General features: G+C 40.3%; 1 protein-coding gene across 1 annotated transcript in view; it reads left to right on the forward strand.

Moving 5' to 3' along the window:
• LOC124719745 (protein shuttle craft) overlaps positions 1-18,506 on the forward strand; it is a 258,849-nt gene that overhangs the window by 185,009 nt on the left and 55,334 nt on the right. Inside the window, exons 15-16 of the mRNA XM_047244946.1 lie at positions 1,456-1,677; positions 17,527-17,705. Of these exons, the coding sequence (XP_047100902.1) occupies positions 1,456-1,677; positions 17,527-17,705 (401 nt within the window). The remainder of the gene's footprint in view (positions 1-1,455; positions 1,678-17,526; positions 17,706-18,506) is intronic.

The raw sequence follows: 18,506 nt of genomic DNA on the forward strand, positions 1-18,506 counted from the left end.
GTTTGATAAACAATTCTTGGTTTCTCTTTCGGTGTTTGTCTTAACCTCTTTCTCATGTGTCCTCAGTTCTGAGTGCAATGCCCGTTCAATTTGATTGTCTGTAACCATTCATTGAGAATACTATTCGTAGGTGTTGTAGTACTTTGATGAGGCTTTCCGTGTGTGAAAGTGTTGAAGTTCTATACCAAATTTCTTTGTGATGGATGGTTGTGACTCATTATTTCTATTATTACTATTATTACTATTTCTTTCCTTTCTCAGACGTTATGTCTGGTTAAAAATGGAAAGTGATATTGACCTTGATCAAGCGTGACTTCCTTTTAACTGTGTGGTATATGTTACATTGCATTTAGGAACTTTCGGGTAATTGAACATGTATCAATAATTACAGATTTTTGTAGTTGTATATGTACGTTTGGATGTAGCTGTATTGCGTTGATGTACTGGTGGATATTGTGTGGTATGACTCCTGTAATTGATAGTATAATTGGTATAATGTCAACTTTATCCTGATGCCACATGTCCTTGACTTCCTCAGCCAGTTGGGTGTATTTTTCAATTTTTTCTCCTGTTTTCTTTTGTATATTTGTTGTATTGGGTATGGATATTTCTATTAGTTGTGTTAATTTCTTCTTTTTATTGGTGAGTATGATGTCAGGTTTATTATTATTATTATTATTATTATTATTAATATTAATGTATTTGTGCAAATTGAAGTGACAAATGAAAATTTGTACCAGAACTGGGATTTGAACTATGGTCTCTTGCTAACCACATGCATCCCTGGTACGGTGGCTTTGCACTACTGCACGGACTACCCTAGCACTCCTACCTCGTCAGTCCAAAGTCCCATTTGTGCCCCAGCCCACTTGGTATTCCCCCTAAACTCAAAGAACGTTGCAGAGTCTCTCCAACTCTGTTGGAATAGCACCTCAACATCAAACAAAAAAGGGGATGCTGCCTAAGACCCAGGTATAGGTGCTTTAATCAAATGAAATTATTGTTGTTGTTGTTGTGCATATATTATGTATGAAATGGAAACAATAACCTGGCGGGACGCCTGAATATGCACAATTAATCAATTGCACCGATATAACCTGAGAGATCAAGTCAGTTGTTGTTGTTACTTAAGGTGCAATGGGTGCATACTAGAACTCCTGTAAAAAAAACATTGCAGAGAAATGGCATTGTCGGAGCCTTCGGTGCTGTTGCTACAACAACCTTTCACTCTGTATTGGAATGTGAGCCATTCTAGAATGTCTTGTCAGATTGAAACTGTGTTCCAGACTGGAATTCCACCGTGGAATGTCATCTGTCACACACTTGCTGACTGAGCTAACGGAGCACGATTTGTGTTCTGTACTCACAGCTTCTCTTCTGCCAGTGCCAGTACCTGTCTTGCTAGTGATTACACGTGTCACAATGCTCTCGAGGTGACCACTGTCGTCATTGCAGCTGCGGAAGGCGGTGCCATGCCACCAGACGGAGCTGTCGTGTGGCCGACCGTGTGGGAAGGACCTCCCTTGCGGGCGGCACACGTGCGCGACGGCCTGCCATGCAGGGCCTTGCCCGCAGACGTGCACGCAGCCCTGCACCAAGCAGCGCCAGCTCTGCGGACACCCGTGTGCGGCACCTTGTCACGACGGGCCCTGTCCCGACACGCCGTGCCGCGAGATGGTGAGGACTCACGAGTGTGCATGTTGTCTGATCAGTCAGTCTTACTTATTTACGTATTAATTCCACTTGTCAATGTAAGGGTCTTTGAGTCCTCCCTTACGTCTAACCAAATGTGCTTTGTAACCTAACATTTCAGTTATTTGGATGTGTGTATCGCATGAGCAATACCTAACAATATACAGGGCAAGTCACATAAGAGGCAACATCCCTGTTTTTGTGAACTGTTAAAAATATCAAACCAAAATGGCAATATTACAAAAAGGATAGATTACTACTCACCATATAGCAGAGATGATAGGCACAACAAAAAGACTGTCAACAAGTAAGCTTCTGGCCGTAAAGGCCTTCACCGGAATTAGACATCACACACACACACACACACACACACACACACACACACGATCGCAGTTTCTGGCTGCCGGGACCAGACCTGGGATATTCAGGAATTGATAGAAAGGGGGGAGGCGAACAGTCTTGTTCCCTGTTTAACACTTTGTTGTCCAGCCAATTAGAAAAATTTTGGACTCCAGAACAAGCCGCTAATGTCATTATTCAAACTGTTGCTGCTGCATTTTTGCTTCAGATACCTTAAAATCCAAAACACACTAAAAAAAGACCTAGCTTCAACGTTTATTTTCGTTTTCTATTTTGCACATCTGATCCTGTAGGACCAAATTGAGGAGCCTATCTACATCTACGTACATAATCTGTAAGCTGCCATACAGTGCATGGCAGCAGTTATCTTGTACCACTACCAGTTATTTCCTTTCATGTTCCACTTGCAGGGAAAGTGAGGAAAAGACTACCGTCAATATGTGTCTGCGTTAGCTCTTTTAATTTCTCGTATCTTATCTTCATGGTCCTTACGTGAAACATGTTGGTGGCAGTAGGATCATTTTGCAGTCAACTTCAAATGCTGCTGCTCTAAATTTTCTCAGTGGAGTTCGTTGAAAAGAATGTCACCCTCTCCCAGGGATTCCCATTTGAGTTTCTGAAGCATCTCCATAACACCAGAGTTGTTCAAACCTACCAGTAACAAATCTAGCAGCCTGCATCTGAATTGCTTTGATATCTTCCTTTAATGTGACCTGATATGAATTGCAAACACTTGAGCAGTACTCAAGACTAGGTTGCACTAGGAGCCTATATGTGGTCTCCTTTACAAGTGAACTGCCCTTTCCTAAAATTCTCCCATTTGACCGAAGTCAACCATTTGTAATATTGCTTTGCAATGTTACACCCAGGTTTCTAAACATTGTGACTATGTCAAGCAAGACACTACTAATGCTGTATCCGAACATTACAAGTTTATTTTTACTGCTCATCCACACTGACTTTCCATGTTCAGGGAAAAATTTCAGTACATGAAATTAACAGAGAAGATATAATGTGTAGGCGAAATAATGTGTAGATGAATGCTATCCAGATGACAAACTCTCAGTATATATTACCATAATCAACAATGTTGTTGTTGTGGTCTTCAGTCCTGAGACTGGTTTGATGCAGCTCTCCATGCTACTCTATCCTGTGCAAGCTTTTTCATCTCCCAGTACCTACTGCAACCTACATCCTTCTGAATCTGCTTAGTGTATTCATCTCTTGGTCTCCCTCTACAATTTTTACCCTCCACACTGCCCTCCAATACTAAATTGGTGATCCCTTGATGCCTCAGAACATGTCCTACCAACCGATCCCTTCTTCTGGTCAAGTTGTGCCACAAACTTCTCTTCTCCCCAATCCTATTCAATACTTCCTCATTAGTTATGTGATCTACCCATCTAATCTTCAGCATTCTTCTGTAGCACCACATTTCGAAAGCTTCTATTCTCTTCTTGTCCAAACTATTTATCGTCCATGTTTCACTTCCATACATGGCTACACACCATACGAATACTTTCAGAAATGACTTCCTGACACTTAAATCTATACTCGATGTTAACAAATTTCTCTTCTTCAGAAACGCTTTCCTTGCCATTGCCAGCCTACATTTTATATCCTCTCTACTTCGACCATCATCAGTTATTTTGCTCCCCAAATAGCAAAACTCCTTTACTACTTTAAGTGCCTCATTTCCTAATCTAATTCCCTCAGCATCACCCGACTTGATTAGACTACATTCCATTATCCTTGTTTTGCTTTTGTTGATGTTCATCTTATATCCTCCTTTGAAGACACTGTCCATTCCATTCAACTGCTCTTCCAAGTCCTTTGCTGTCTCTGACAGAATTACAATGTCATCGGCGAACCTCAAAGTTTTTATTTCTTCTCCATGAATTTTAGTACCTACTCCTAATTTTTCTTTTGTTTCCTTTACTGCTTGCTCAATATACAGATTGAACAACATCGGGGAGAGGCTACAACCCTGTCTTACTCCCTTCCCAACCACTGCTTCCCTTTCATGTCCCTCGACTCTTATAACTGCCATCTGGTTTCTGTACAAATTGTAAATAGCCTTTCGCTCCCTGTATTTTACCCCTGCCACCTTTAGAATTTGAAAGAGAGTATTCCAGTCAACACCTGCTTTCTTTGGGATTGGAATTATTATATTCTTCTTGAAGTCTGAGGGTATTTCGCCTGTTTCATACATCTTGCTCACCAGATGGTAGAGTTTTGTCAGGACTGGCTCTCCCACGGCCGTCAGTAGTTCCAATGGAATATTGTCTACTCCGGGGGCCTTGTTTCGACTCAGGTCTTTCAGTGCTCTGTCAAACTCTTCACGCAGTATCATATCTCCCATTTCATCTTCATCTACATCCTCTTCCATTTCCATAATATTGTCCTCAAGTACATCGCCCTTGTATAGACCCTCTATATACTCCTTCCACCTTTCTGCTTTCCCTTCTTTGCTTAGAACTGGGTTTCCATCTGAGCTCTTGATATTCATACAAGTCGTTCTCTTATCTCCAAAGGTCTCTTTAATTTTCCTGTAGGCGGTATCTATCTTACCCCTAGTGAGATAGGCCTCTACATCCTTACATTTGTCCTCTAGCCATCCCTGCTTAGCCATTTTGCACTTCCTGTCGATCTCATTTTTGAGACGTTTGTATTCCTTTTTGCCTGTTTCACTTACTGCATTTTTATATTTTCTCCTTTCATCAATTAAATTCAATATTTCTTCTGTTACCCAAGGATTTCTACTAGCCCTAGTCTTTTTACCTACTTGATCCTCTGCTGCCTTCACTACTTCATCCCTCAAAGCTACCCATTCTTCTTCTACTGTATTTATTTCCCCCATTCCTGTCAATTGCTCCCTTATGCTCTCCCTGAATCTCTGTACAACCTCTGGTTCTTTTAGTTTATCCAGGTCCCATCTCCTTAAATTCCCACCTTTTTGCAGTTTCTTCAGTTTTAATCTACAGGTCATAACCAATAGATTGTGGTCAGAGTCCACATCTGCCCCTGGAAATGTCTTACAATTTAAAACCTGGTTCCTAAATCTCTGTCTTACCATTATATAATCTATCTGATACCTTTTAGTATCTCCAGGGTTCTTCCATGTATACAACCTTCTTTCATGATTCTTAAACCAAGTGTTAGTTATGATTATGTTGTGCTCTGTGCAAAATTCGACCAGGCGGCTTCCTCTTTCATTTCTGTCCCCCAATCCATATTCACCTACTACGTTTCCTTCTCTCCCTTTTCCTACACTCGAATTCCAGTCACCCATGACTATTAAATTTTCGTCTCCCTTCACAATCTGAATAATTTCTTTTATTTCATCATACATTTCTTCAATTTCTTCATCATCTGCAGAGCTAGTTGGCATATAAACTTGTACTACTGTAGTAGGCGTGGGCTTCGTATCTATCTTGGCCACAATAATGCGTTCACTATGCTGTTTGTAGTAGCTTACCCGCATTCCTATTTTCCTATTCATTATTAAACCTACTCCTGCATTACCCCTATTTGATTTTGTGTGTATAACCCTGTAGTCACCTGACCAGAAGTCTTGTTCCTCCTGCCACCGAACTTCACTAATTCCCACTATATCTAACTTCAACCTATCCATTTCCCTTTTTAAATTTTCTAACCTACCTGCCCGATTAAGGGATCTGACATTCCACGCTCCGATCCGTAGAACGCCAGTTTTCTTTCTCCTGATAACGACATCCTCTTGAGTAGTCCCCGCCCGGAGATCCGAATGGGGGACTATTTTACCTCCGGAATATTTTACCCAAGAGGACGCCATCATCATGTAATCATACAGTAAAGCTGCATGCCCTCGGGAAAAATTACGGCTGTAGTTTCCCCTTGCTTTCAGCCGTTCGCAGTACCAGCACAGCAAGGCCGTTTTGGTTATTGTTACAAGGCCAGATCAGTCAATCATCCAGACTGTTGCCCTTGCAACTACTGAAAAGGCTGCTGCCCCTCTTCAGGAACCACTCGTTTGTCTGGCCTCTCAACAGATACCCCTCCGTTGTGGTTGCACCTACGGTACGGCTATCTGTATCGCTGAGGCACGCAAGCCTCCCCACCAACGGCAAGGTCCATGGTTCATGGGGGGGAATACAATACAACACAGGAATTAGCTTAATTTTTCCAGGAACTCCCTAACAGAACAAGAGTCAGCCATATGAAAATTCTTCAGTTTAGAATTAAATGTGCGATGATTACTGATAAGATTTTTCATTTCTTGTGGTAGTGTACTGACAATGGCTGCAGCAAATACTGCATGCCTTCCTGAACAAGAGTCAAGGTGGTGTGATCCAGATCCAGATTCACTTTCTGCCTAGTATAAATTCATTGAAAGGTACTATTTCTTGGGAAGTAGCTCATATTGTTAACAACAAACAATGTCAGAACTCCCATACTCCTGAATCAGGGTCTGCAAGAAGTTATTGCTTGAACTGCCCATTTCTGAGGCAAAAATACCCTTTGTGAATGGGACGAGTTCCTCCACAATATAATCCTATACGTCATAAGCAAATGAAAATAAACGATGTGTTGATGGACCCTCACTTATTGAAGATACCATTGTAATAGCAAATATAACAGCATTCAGTTTTTGAAGAAGATCCTGAACATGGGCTTTCCTTTACATTTTACTATCTATCTGAGCAACTAGAAATTTTAACTGTTCCGACTCATTAATCATATGCCCATTTTGTGTAATCAAAATATCAGTTTCAGTGGAATTGTGTTTTATAAACTGTAAAAACTGAATCTTACTGTCATTTAGTACCAGTTTATATTCTATAAGCTTTTCTTGAACTGCTTTATTTGATACATTGCCTATGTTGCACTCAGCATCCATCACTACCAATCTAGTCCTGAGTTACAAATTTTACAATAGCGATGACAGGAACAAGTCTTGTAAACCCATATTGCTGCTTCATCTCAGTTGCAGGAATTGTCAGAAAGTGTCCTCGTACAAGCCTACTGCTTACAGCTACAATATAAACAATTTCTTGCGCAGTGTTGTGCTTTTCTGGAACAGTCCTTCACCAGTTCCTTCAGACTGTTCCCACTGAGAGATTTCTTCCTCCAGTCCATATACTTGTTTAACAGCATTCAAAAGATCTCAAAATGATAAGTATATTTGTATAACACTTGTTGATGTTGACGATGAAATGTTTTGCAAAACTTGAGTACGTATGTAGATTTGACACAGTTTTCCTAAGCACATAGTGACACAGTAGAAGTTAGTACGAGGGTCACTCCAAAAGAAATGCACACTATTTTTTTTTTTTTTTTAATCCATCTTTTATTCTACATGTTTGAAAGTTTTGCAGTGTGTAGATACATCCTTTAGGAACAATATTTTCATTTCTCCACATAATTTCCATCCCTCTCATCTGCCTTAGGCCATCTTGGAACCAGCGCCTGTATACCCACATGGTTAAATTCTGGACTAACCTGTTGGAGCCACTGTTTGGCAGCGTGCACAAGGGAGTCATCATCTTCAAACTTTGTTCCACGAAGAGAGTCTTTCAGTTTCCCAAAGAGATGATAGTCACATGGAGCCAGCTCAGGACTGTAAGGCGGGTGTTTCAGTGTTGTCCATCCAAGTTTTGTGATCGATTTCACGGTTGTTTGACTGACATGTGGCCGTGCATTGTCGTGCAACAGCAAAACATCCTGCTTTTGCCGATGTGGTCGAACATGACTCAGTCGAGCTTGAAGTTTCTTCAGTGTCGTCACATATGCATTAGAATTTATGGTGATTCCATTTGGCACGATGTCCACAAGCAAGAGTCCTTCGGAATCGAAAAACACCGTAGCCATAACTTTTCCAGCAGAAGGTGTGGTTTTGAATTTTTTTTCTTGGGTGAATTTGCATGATGCCACTCCATTGGATGGCCTCTTTGTCCCTGGTAAAAAATGATGGAGCCACATTTCATCACCTGTCACAATTCTTCCAAGAAATTTATCTCCACCATTCTCGTACTGTTCCAAAAGTTCGGTGCATACCGTTTTCCTTGTTTCTTTGTAAGCCACTGTCAACATCCTGGGAACCCACCTGGCACAAACCTTTTTTAACACCAACACTTTCAGTATTCTGCAAACACTTCCTTTCCCTATCCCAATGTAGTGTGACAATTTGTTCACTGTGTTGTGTCTGTCAGCAGTCACCAATTCGTTTACTCTCTGCACATTGTCCAGAGAGTGTGCAGTACGAGGCCTGCCGCTGCGAAGACAATCCTCAATATTGCCGTGCCCACTTTCATTACGTAACTTGCTTGCACACCAACTATCTGTACTGCGATCGACAGCAACATCTCTGTAAACCTTTTTCAACCTCTTGTGGATGTTTCCCACTGTCTCGTTTTCACAACACAGGAATTCTAGGACAGCACATTGCTTCTAACGAACGTCAAGTGTAGCAGCCATCTTGGGGACATGCTGTGACGGCGCCACTCACGGGAACAGGTTGAACTAAGTTTGAAAACGAGCGGGAAGGATGTATCTACACACTGTAAAACTTTCACACATGCAGAATGAAAACTGTATTTTTACAAAAATAGTGTGCATTTCTTTTGGAGTGACCCTTGTATATATACACTATCTCGTTGAAAGTATCTGGACATGTTTTCGTGGACATCATCATGGGGTCTGTCCAGCACGTTTATGACAACTGTAATTCTCCCGGGGTCACTTTCAGTGATATGTCAGAACGTCAGTGGGATCAGGAGCAAAAGGTCCCACAGGTATTCCCGTTATGTTCAGGTTGGGACTCTGGGCAGGCCAGTCCATTTCAGGAATATTATTGTCTACCAACTATTGCCTCATAGACGCCTGGTCAGTTATCATCTCCTATCTGTTCTGATACTGTACACATTAGACAACACTGTGAAATGTGTTTGTATCCTTCCGCATCTAGCGTTTTCTTAAATGCAATAAGGGGACCAGACTCTGGTCACAAAAAACACCGCCCACCGTAACACTACCTCTCCCGTACTCCACCAGATTGCTACAGGGTATAGTGTGATCCATCATTCCAAATCACAGGTTTCCAGTCATCCACTGTCGAGCTGTGTAACTCTTTCACCACAAGTCTCACCTAGCATTAACTACAGAAAAGTGTGTGTTGTGAGGAGCTGTTCAACCATTGCACCTCATTGTTTGTAGTTCACTATATAGAGTCACTGTGCTAGCTGCACTTCTGGTAGCATTTTGTGGCTTGTGAGTGATTCCTTATGCTGATTTCATGCTATTTTTTACAACCACTTTTAGCAGCAGTTGATATTTGCTGTCCATCATTACACGAAGTCTGCCTGATATCGGTTTAGTCGTAGTTGTTCCTTCACATTTCCACTTCACACTCGTGTCATTGACAAGGCAACATCGGCAACTTAAGAAAGGTAGTAATATCCCTGATGGATTTCTTACCCAGATGAAATACAATGACTAGTCCACATTGAGTCTCTTAGCTTTCCTGAGAGATCCAGTCTGCTGTTTTGCAACTCTACTGATAGCAAAATACTCCTCGCCTCCTTTTATACAAGCGGGTCCACCTCTTGGGGCATCTGATGATCTGATCGTCAATTCTGCGTTGTATAGATATATCCACATACTTTTGGTCAGATAGTGTTGTTCCATTTACAACAGTTTTTGGCCTTGTTGTATCTGTGTCATATAAAGTAAGACCAAGGTGAAATACATTTTTCTCAGTAGGATATGTCCATTTGTTTGCCACATGTAATGATGGAGAACTCCTCGTGGCAGTATTTACACATCATCATACTATTGCAACCACCTTGCCTTTCAGTTTTAGCACGCGTCTCAGATACTTTTGTGCAGAATTTCAACACCAGCATTAAGAAGTGTTACACCCTATAGCCATTATTTTGAGATCTTTCAAATTGCATTTAAAAAGTATAAAAAAGCATACTTGCTTCAGTATCTCAGGTGGTTCAAGAATTAGTTTTAAACATACAATAAAGTGATGTGCCCATCTGCCTACTGTCATTTGCCAAAACCCTCGTTTCAGTACCTTGAACAGTTCACCAAATAAGAGGTGCAGGTTTTAGGGGATTAACACTGTAAAGACAATGTAAACAGTTATGATGTTTACAGTGTACTGCAATATTGTACAGGAAGTTGAGATGAACAGTCAGTTTGATGTAGGATATGTGCAGTCTATCAAGCAGGAAAAAAATTTCACATTGGCCTAAAAAAGTACAACACATGCTTGCTGTGTGAGTTTGTCAACTCATCTTGTCCCCTTACGCCACTGGCATGGGTGGCTATTTTGTTAACATTAGTAATTTAATCCGTCTTTACGCAATTTTTCTCAGTAACTATGATTTGGTACACACTTAGAACTGGTTATGGAACATCCGAAAAATATTTTAAAAAGTCTTCCACTTACAGTTTTTGAGAAAAGTTGATTATTTGGTACTTCACACATACGCAAAGCTGCGCATGCATAGTCAATGCATAGGTGATAAAGTTAACTCAACAGGAAAAAGCTGAAACATTTCAAAACTATAGAATTAACAAAAACAGTGAAAAAACTTAAATGTTATCATCAGTTAGAGTATATTTGTATGCAACTAAGTGCCGTTACATTCGAGAAATGAGGTGAAACATATTTTCCTTATTTACACAAATATTTGTTTTATATTTTTCTTATAAAACAAAATTTTGAAACGAAACTATCAAAATTACAACAATAGAGAAAAAACTTAAATGCATTGTAATCAAAATATGTATATGTTATTTAATTTTTTTGTGTAATGAGGCGAAATAGTTATTTGTCTTATTCAAGCACAAATTTACTTTACGTTTTTCACATGAAATAAATGTCTTGCCTTTGCGCTTTGGATTTTTTGCACATTGTTCTTTCCTCATTCCAAATCGGCCAGCGGTTTATTGGATCCAATTGTGCATCTTCTAGTGGTAGCGAAGATCCCTTGACTTTTATTCTCTTGTTGTCTGTTGGGTCCAAGCTGCATGGTCTTCCACGCTTTCTAGGCTTCTGGCCTACCTGGTATAGAGTTTGGCCTAACTCAGCCCTAAACTTTGTGGTTCATGCACATGTCTGTTGATTGTGTTTCAAGAAGCATTCTTTGGTACAGTATTCATGAATTTATCATCATTGTATCAAGTAAGTGAAAAAGTAGATGAAGATACCGTCTCTTTGATCTTATCTTGATGTGATGTCTTCCTATGTTGCTGTCAAGCAAATCGACATTTCCCATATGAGAATTGCATATGGAGATAACCGCGGGACAAGACACCATTACTTGCTCCTTTTTCTTCCTGCCAAATCTTCTCACTTCTGATTTTAGAAGTTCCCCAGCAAAAGTGGAGGGGAAACTGACGTTGTTGTTGTCCTTGTACAAAACAGTAGAAACATCAACTGAATCAAAATTCCTATGTGATTCCTTTTTGTGTTCTTTTTCGTCACTGAACTTGCAGTTGGGAATTCTATTGCATTGAATTGTACCAAGACACTGAATTCCTTTCTTGAACAAATACACGGCTAAATCCAGAGAAGTATAATATATGTCAAAATATAACTTGTAATTCTGGTGTCTTGGCACTTCTCTTGACAGTCAAATAACATTTCCACTAACTCCGATATCAGGTTCCTCATCAGCCCGAAATTTTACGGTCCACTGTAAATTTCGGCTTTGTGGCAAACCAAAGTAATTGCAAACCATAAAGAGTTTGTAACCCCATTTGTGTGGTTTATCTTTCATATACATTTCATGTGGTGTCTTGCCTTGATAGCACACATCTGTTCATCAATTAAAAGACGTTCAGCCATGGGTACTGAAAAACATACTAGGTTCAGGTAGTCTAGTATTGGCCCTAATTTGTATAGTTTGTCACTTTCAGGACCTTGGACGTCTGGTCGCTTCAGGTTGTCATTGAAATGAAAGGTACTGTGCAATCTCTCGAAGTACTTCTGTGACAAAGTCTCAACTCCAAATACATCACTCCAGAGATCACATATGTTGGCTGGTGGCACCAAAGCACTGATGATGCATATTCCAAAAAAATTATGAATGTCATAATTTGTACAATCAAATGGCTTGTTTGGATGTTGTTGAATAGCACATAAATTTGTTTCATCCATAATTTTTTATATAATTTCTTCAGTGAGGAAATATTTAGAAAATTTGTACAGTGTAGATAGCTCTAGAACTGATTGCTGTAATTTGTTCTTTGCTGTGAATTGGAACTAGTCAGGAGAGGAAGGAAAACTTCGCTTTCATTTGGATATCAATTCCAGGATCACTATCGCTATCTGGAGATTCAAGGTCTTGGACATTTATTGCTGGACCTTCGTCAGAATCATCAAATTCCAGCCCATCTTCACTCTCTGAAGGGCAAACCATCACCATCAGTTCATATGCTGTCAAAACCTTGTGTTTTCCATTATTCTAATACACAGTGGAATCCGTCACAGTAATGTTTTATCAACAAGTGTACAGCAAACTGAAACAAAAACAAACATGTAGTTGCAATTTGTATAATGTAATAGCTGAAAACAACACTACAACTATATCATGCACTTTTGCAGCTGTGCAAACAGAATCATATTACTTATTACTTACTTGTTAGTTAGCAGAAATTTGCATGAACACAAAGACACATTCACCACTGTTGTTGAATTACGAAAATAATATATGTATTTTCGTTTTCACCACATGTACAGACTCTTACAAGATGGCACTTCATGCCAAACTGAAGTTTCTGTGTATGTGATGAATCTAAGTCACCAGTCACCATTCCCATTATGCACTGCTGCTTGCAATGTGATTTCAGTTGCCTCAGACTGCAGCCATGTGTGCAAGTTGCGTTTTTGTGTGTGTGTGTGTGTGTGTGTGTGTGTGTGTGTGTGTGTTCTATTGTTGATGAAGGCCTTAATGACCGGAAGCTTTAATTGTGTGTGTCTTTTTGTTGTGCGTATCTGCAACTCAGCATATCCGCTAAATGATGAGTAGCAACTTTTCTTTTCATAATATTGTTACATTCCATGCTGTATTTCCCATTGTTTGATTTCTTACATGAAATAGATATAAGATCAGCTATGATTTTTGTATATGGAACTATAGCATATACTAGCTTCTGGTGCATAGATGGGGCTTAAAAAAACTATTTAAAATGTGCATGTTTCCTGATTGCAGAAACAATTAAAAATTCCCCAGGTAGTTTTACATTACCATTTTGACAGCATTTGTTTGACATTCACCATATAACAGTAGCATGTCTAACATCATCTCATTGGTGTGCATGTCTGCATAAAAGAAATGCTCTCACAATAACGACCCACCCATTAACAACAACTTTCTGCTAGTTCTGCATTGTCGAGAAGTAAAAAGTCAAAAGGCTGGGTACGATGGAGTAGCATCCCATAAGTGTGTTTACAACACAATAGCCAATTTTGGCTGATTTGGTTTTCAACTTTAGAATATTTCTTGGATTCTTTTGCGAAGAGTTTCAACCTCAAAATTAACAAGCATTACATTGCTGTACTCATCTTTCCAAACACTTTTAGACAGCATTCAGAAAAGAATATCATTCTATTAAAAGTTATTATGTTCTGAAGTATGTGCCCCTTAGCATACTATCATTTGCCAAAACTCTCGTTTCAATATCTGTAACTATTCATGAAATAAAGGGGATGTTATGTCTTAGTTGACTCACCTTGTATAGCAGCTACTAAAATGGGAAGCAGTGACTAATGCAAATGTCTTTGGTTACTAATAACCAGAATGTAAATGCTCGAGTTTTTTCAGGTAATGTGATTGTTGGTAATTAATGTTCCACTTTTAAATTTCCTCGTCAATTGTAATGAGAGTGCTGCAAAAAAATGTCAACTGGCACATGTTCAAAGCTTTGGGATGATGCTAAGGAATGCTGGAGCTGCAATCCAGTTTTAAGTGCACTGCTACCACACATTTCACACTTACGTAGAAACTCAGAAGCCTAAATTCTGCATTTCCTATGCCACTTTACTTACTTCATCAAGAACAGAGCAGCAGCCATACAACGTAATCCTTACTGATATCAGTGTGGCAGCCGTATCGCAAAAATGTGTGAACAGACCTGAACCACTCTCGGCTGGTCCAAGTTAGTTGCATCAGATATATTATCAGTGTGTGTACCTGCTGATAGACAAAATTCTGGCAATTTGTAGTACGCATGAATGCCCATCAGCAAAGAAAAAGCAATTGCACGGAGAACTGAGCTGCCGTATAGTAGAGTTGCATTTTTCCAGAGTTTCTAACTTCAATGTACGAATCACGTGGGTCAAGCTTAACACGAGCTCTCCACATATATGTACAGAAGTTTGTTGATGCTCTCTGTTTGTTTCCACCTTTGTTTCATCACGTCCATGAGATATGCTGTGCCCTACTATTGCAAGAAAAAGGTTTGATTTATTCCGGACACACGTCCACTGTTCTCCTGGGTTCACGTGATTGGAAGACACACTTGTCTTCATGAAGTGTAGTCCTTCCGGGATCAGTGTTTGAGTGGAACTGTTATGCAAAGACAGTTATTGCGATCGGCGGTTAATGGACATTGTTGTCCAATTTCATTGTTGTCACTTGTCTATTTACTCATTTGGCAGAATAAATACATTTTTAGCAACTGTACTTAATTCCCATTACCACACCGTCACCATAGCCTACATCCTGAACAAAGTGCGTGGGTGCGACAGTAAAGTCAGCTTACTCCATGAGTGTCATGTAAGTGGCGGTATCCACACTTTCCTGCTTCAAAAGTTTTGCAGTATGGCTCCAACTATATAGTGCTATGCCCTGTGTGGTGATTATTAGCACCAAAATACAATAATGTAGTCTTAATAGGCTGTGTTCATTATCTCACATTCTCTTCTGTTCCCTCCTGCATAAATGCTTGTTTACAGATACGAGTTAATGCTAGTGAACACTGGCAAATTGCCTGCGAAAACACATTTGCTTTTGTTTGCTTCCATTCACTCTGGTGTGAAAGGGGCTTTATATTTCACATTTAATATACTGCAGAATTAACTCCTTCTGTAGTTGGTATTTTTCTAGCTTCACCTGCACGGCAAATAGTCCCTCCTCACTACTAAAGAGTGCAGGTCATTCCTGTTTACAAAAAGAGGTGAAAGGTCAGGTTGGAAGCATTGCACAAAAATATTGCTGGCAACTGTGTGTTGCAGGATCCTATAGTGTACTCTGAGCTCACAAAGAGTGATGATGGGGGAGGGGGGGGGGGGGGGGGGCTGCTCTGAAAGAATCAGATTGTTCCTATCCAATCACTCGTGTGCAACATAGCTAAGGTTGCAAGGTCAGTATTCCTGGGGTTTCATCAGTTATAGAGAAGTTTGTTGTGTGTGGTAATTTTGATAATGCAGTTGGAAACAGTGCACAGTTTCAGCCACCTAACACTTACAGCGCTGGATGTAGGTAGACACAAATGATGACTCATTTGGAAAATGGGTCAAGCGAAGAAATCTGCCCAGGTATTAGATTTCTTTGGAGAAATATGTAACCGTGGCTGAAACTCACTATCAGCTGGTAGAGGTTTGTGGAGATACTGTAATGTCTCGTCATTGCATTGCAGAATGATGTCGAAAGACTGCGGGCAGTAGAGAAAAGTCGCCGACGAGGATCGCAGTGGGTGACCTAGCACGGCATTGACAGCTCTGAACACAGCTTGCATGGAGGAGCTAAATCAGAATAAGAGGAAGAGCATGTCATGCAGTAGAACTTGAGAATTTCATTCGGAAGAGTTTGTCACTTTGTTCGCGATATTTTGCTGTACCGGAAAGTTTGTTCCTGTTGTGTTCCAAGAATTCTAACCAACTCAAAGGGAATGGCACATATGCAAGTCTGCAGCTTTTACATTGGCTCTCTACAAAAGGAAGCTGTTGTCTTCACCACATTGTCACAAGCGACAAGACATGGATCCACCACTACACCCCCGGCAGTAAGCATCTGTGAGTTGTATGGAAACATCTCTCCTCTCCAAATCCAAGGTGGCGGGAGGTGATGGCGGGATAGTGCAAGTGTCAGACTCTTGGAGTTTTTGAAAGAGGAAAGACAGTGACCACACTCCTTACAGCCTGAACCTTGATCCGAGCGACTTTCATCTTTTTCACACTTGAAGGAGCACCTAGGAGGCTAACGATTCACTTCAGATGAAGAGGTGAAATATTTTGTGACAGCGTGGCTCAAAATGCAGGGACAGGATTTTTACCAGGAGGGTACATTCATACTCTTGCCACAAAGCAACAAGTGCCTAAACCAGTACAGAGACACTGTCAAAAAATAACATAATTTAGGCACTATCAGTTGGCTGTATTGGTTGTATAAAATACACACATTCCACTGTAGGCTTTGTAAACTTAAGTTTGTGTTATCCCATTGTATATACTAAGCATGCTTCAAGAGATAGATGCATGTGAAATGATACATTGCATCTTGATAGATTTCTGCTAGGCATTACACTGTAGCAGACCATCGACTACTAACGGTGATTTAGTTGTATAGAATGTCTTCAGAGATGTGTGATTGATTCTACAAATATTTGGCTTATATGACCAATTGCATTTGCTGGACAGTGGAAAGACCAGCAGAAATTAAAGAAACATTGGCTATTCCCCAGACAAATATAACAGGACCTTTAATGTTCTCAGTGTAGGTAGATGATTTGTTAGCAGCACTATAATGCTGTTGTTTACAGGAAAGTACCACCACTGTTGGAGGATCGTAAGGAAATGCAAAAAGATTTGAATAGAATTTCTTGTTTAATGAATGAAAGATCACTTTAAATGTGAATGAAAATCAAGATAATGCCTATAACTGATAATATCTAATTCCAAGGCCAGTGGTAAACAATAAATTCATAGTGTTGCAGGGTGGTAACTCTTCTAGAAAACCTGTAGTTCTCAGGAAATTAAATTTTACCAGGGAAAGCTTGGGGAATTTCAGGAATTTTGTAAAATCTCACTGAATTCTGCATTTTCAACCTAGCATTGAAATCAAATTCTATAAATGACAATTTTGAAGGTACTTAAAAATATTTGAAAGTGTGTTAATTATATGAATATTATTCCAATTAAATTATCAATGTTTATAAACAGTGGTTAAACCACTGCTCGTGGTTGGCATACAGCTCAGCTGATTGGAAATAAAAGTCGTCACTGTGGTATGCTGTCCCCACTCGTCATTAATTTATCAGGAGCTTCTTGACACCCTCTTCCTCCTCACACCTGGTATCATCAGAGAATTTTTTTCCAAGTTTGAGTAGCCACACTTTTGTTGAGACGCATTATAGATAACGATTTTTCTCTCTCCAGTACACTAGTTAAATAATACAAGGAATGACTAGTACTGGTTTGAGGCACCATCTGTCATGCACTGCTACAGTATAATTGTAACTTCTCGTGGGTGCCTGCAGGTGGTAGTGACCTGCGAGTGCGGACACCGCTCCACCACGCGCCCCTGTGCAGAGAATGTCAACGAATACCGCCGCATCGCCATGTCGCTGCTCGCTGCCAAGATGACGGACGTGCGTGCGGGCCGCACGGTCGACCTTACGGACCTGGCTGGCACACCGCGAGGCATAACTCTGAAAACGTGAGTCAGCTGCACTGTGAGAACTCTGCTCCCTGTCCCTCATAGACGTGTCAGTGTTGCTTTAATAATAATAATAGCAGAATTATAAGTGTACAGCACACTTGTGGTGGTGGTGGTGGTGGTGGTGGTGGTGGTTGTTGTTGTTGTTGTATGTAGAAAGTAGTTTACATCAGTGTCATTAGTTAATTACTTGCTTCATAGCTCATACACAATAAACATTATGACGTAGAAAGTGTCAACAGAACACATAGAGAAAGGAATACCTCATTACTGGTAAATAGTGCTTCAACAAAAAGTGTATCAATCATGCCTCTCACCAGTAACATAATCACCCAGGTCTCCCAACGTGAAAGCCAGAATTTTGTGTGTATGTTTGTGTTTGTTTGTGTGTCTATCGACCTGCCAGCGCTTTTGTTCGGTAAGTCACATCATCTTTGTTTTTATATCTAAAAACAAAGATGATGTGACTTACCAAATGAAAGTGCTGGCAGGTCGACAGACACACAAACAAACACAAACATACACACAAAATTCAAGCTTTCGCAACAAACTGTTGTCTCATCAGGAAAGAGGGAAGGAGAGGGGAAGACGAAAGGAAGTGGGTTTTAAGGGAGAGGGTAAGGAGTCATTCCAATCCCGGGAGCGGAAAGACTTACCTTAGGGGGAAAAAAGGACAGGTATACACTCGCACTCTTTAAATATGTCTGCTTGTGTCTGTGTATGTGTGGATGGATATGTGCGTGTGTGCGAGTGTATTCCTGTCCTTTTTTCCCCCTAAAGTAAGTCTATCCGCTCCCGGGA

This window comes from Schistocerca piceifrons, chromosome 11 (genome assembly GCF_021461385.2).
Source record: "Schistocerca piceifrons isolate TAMUIC-IGC-003096 chromosome 11, iqSchPice1.1, whole genome shotgun sequence".
NCBI lineage: Eukaryota > Metazoa > Arthropoda > Insecta > Orthoptera > Acrididae > Schistocerca > Schistocerca piceifrons.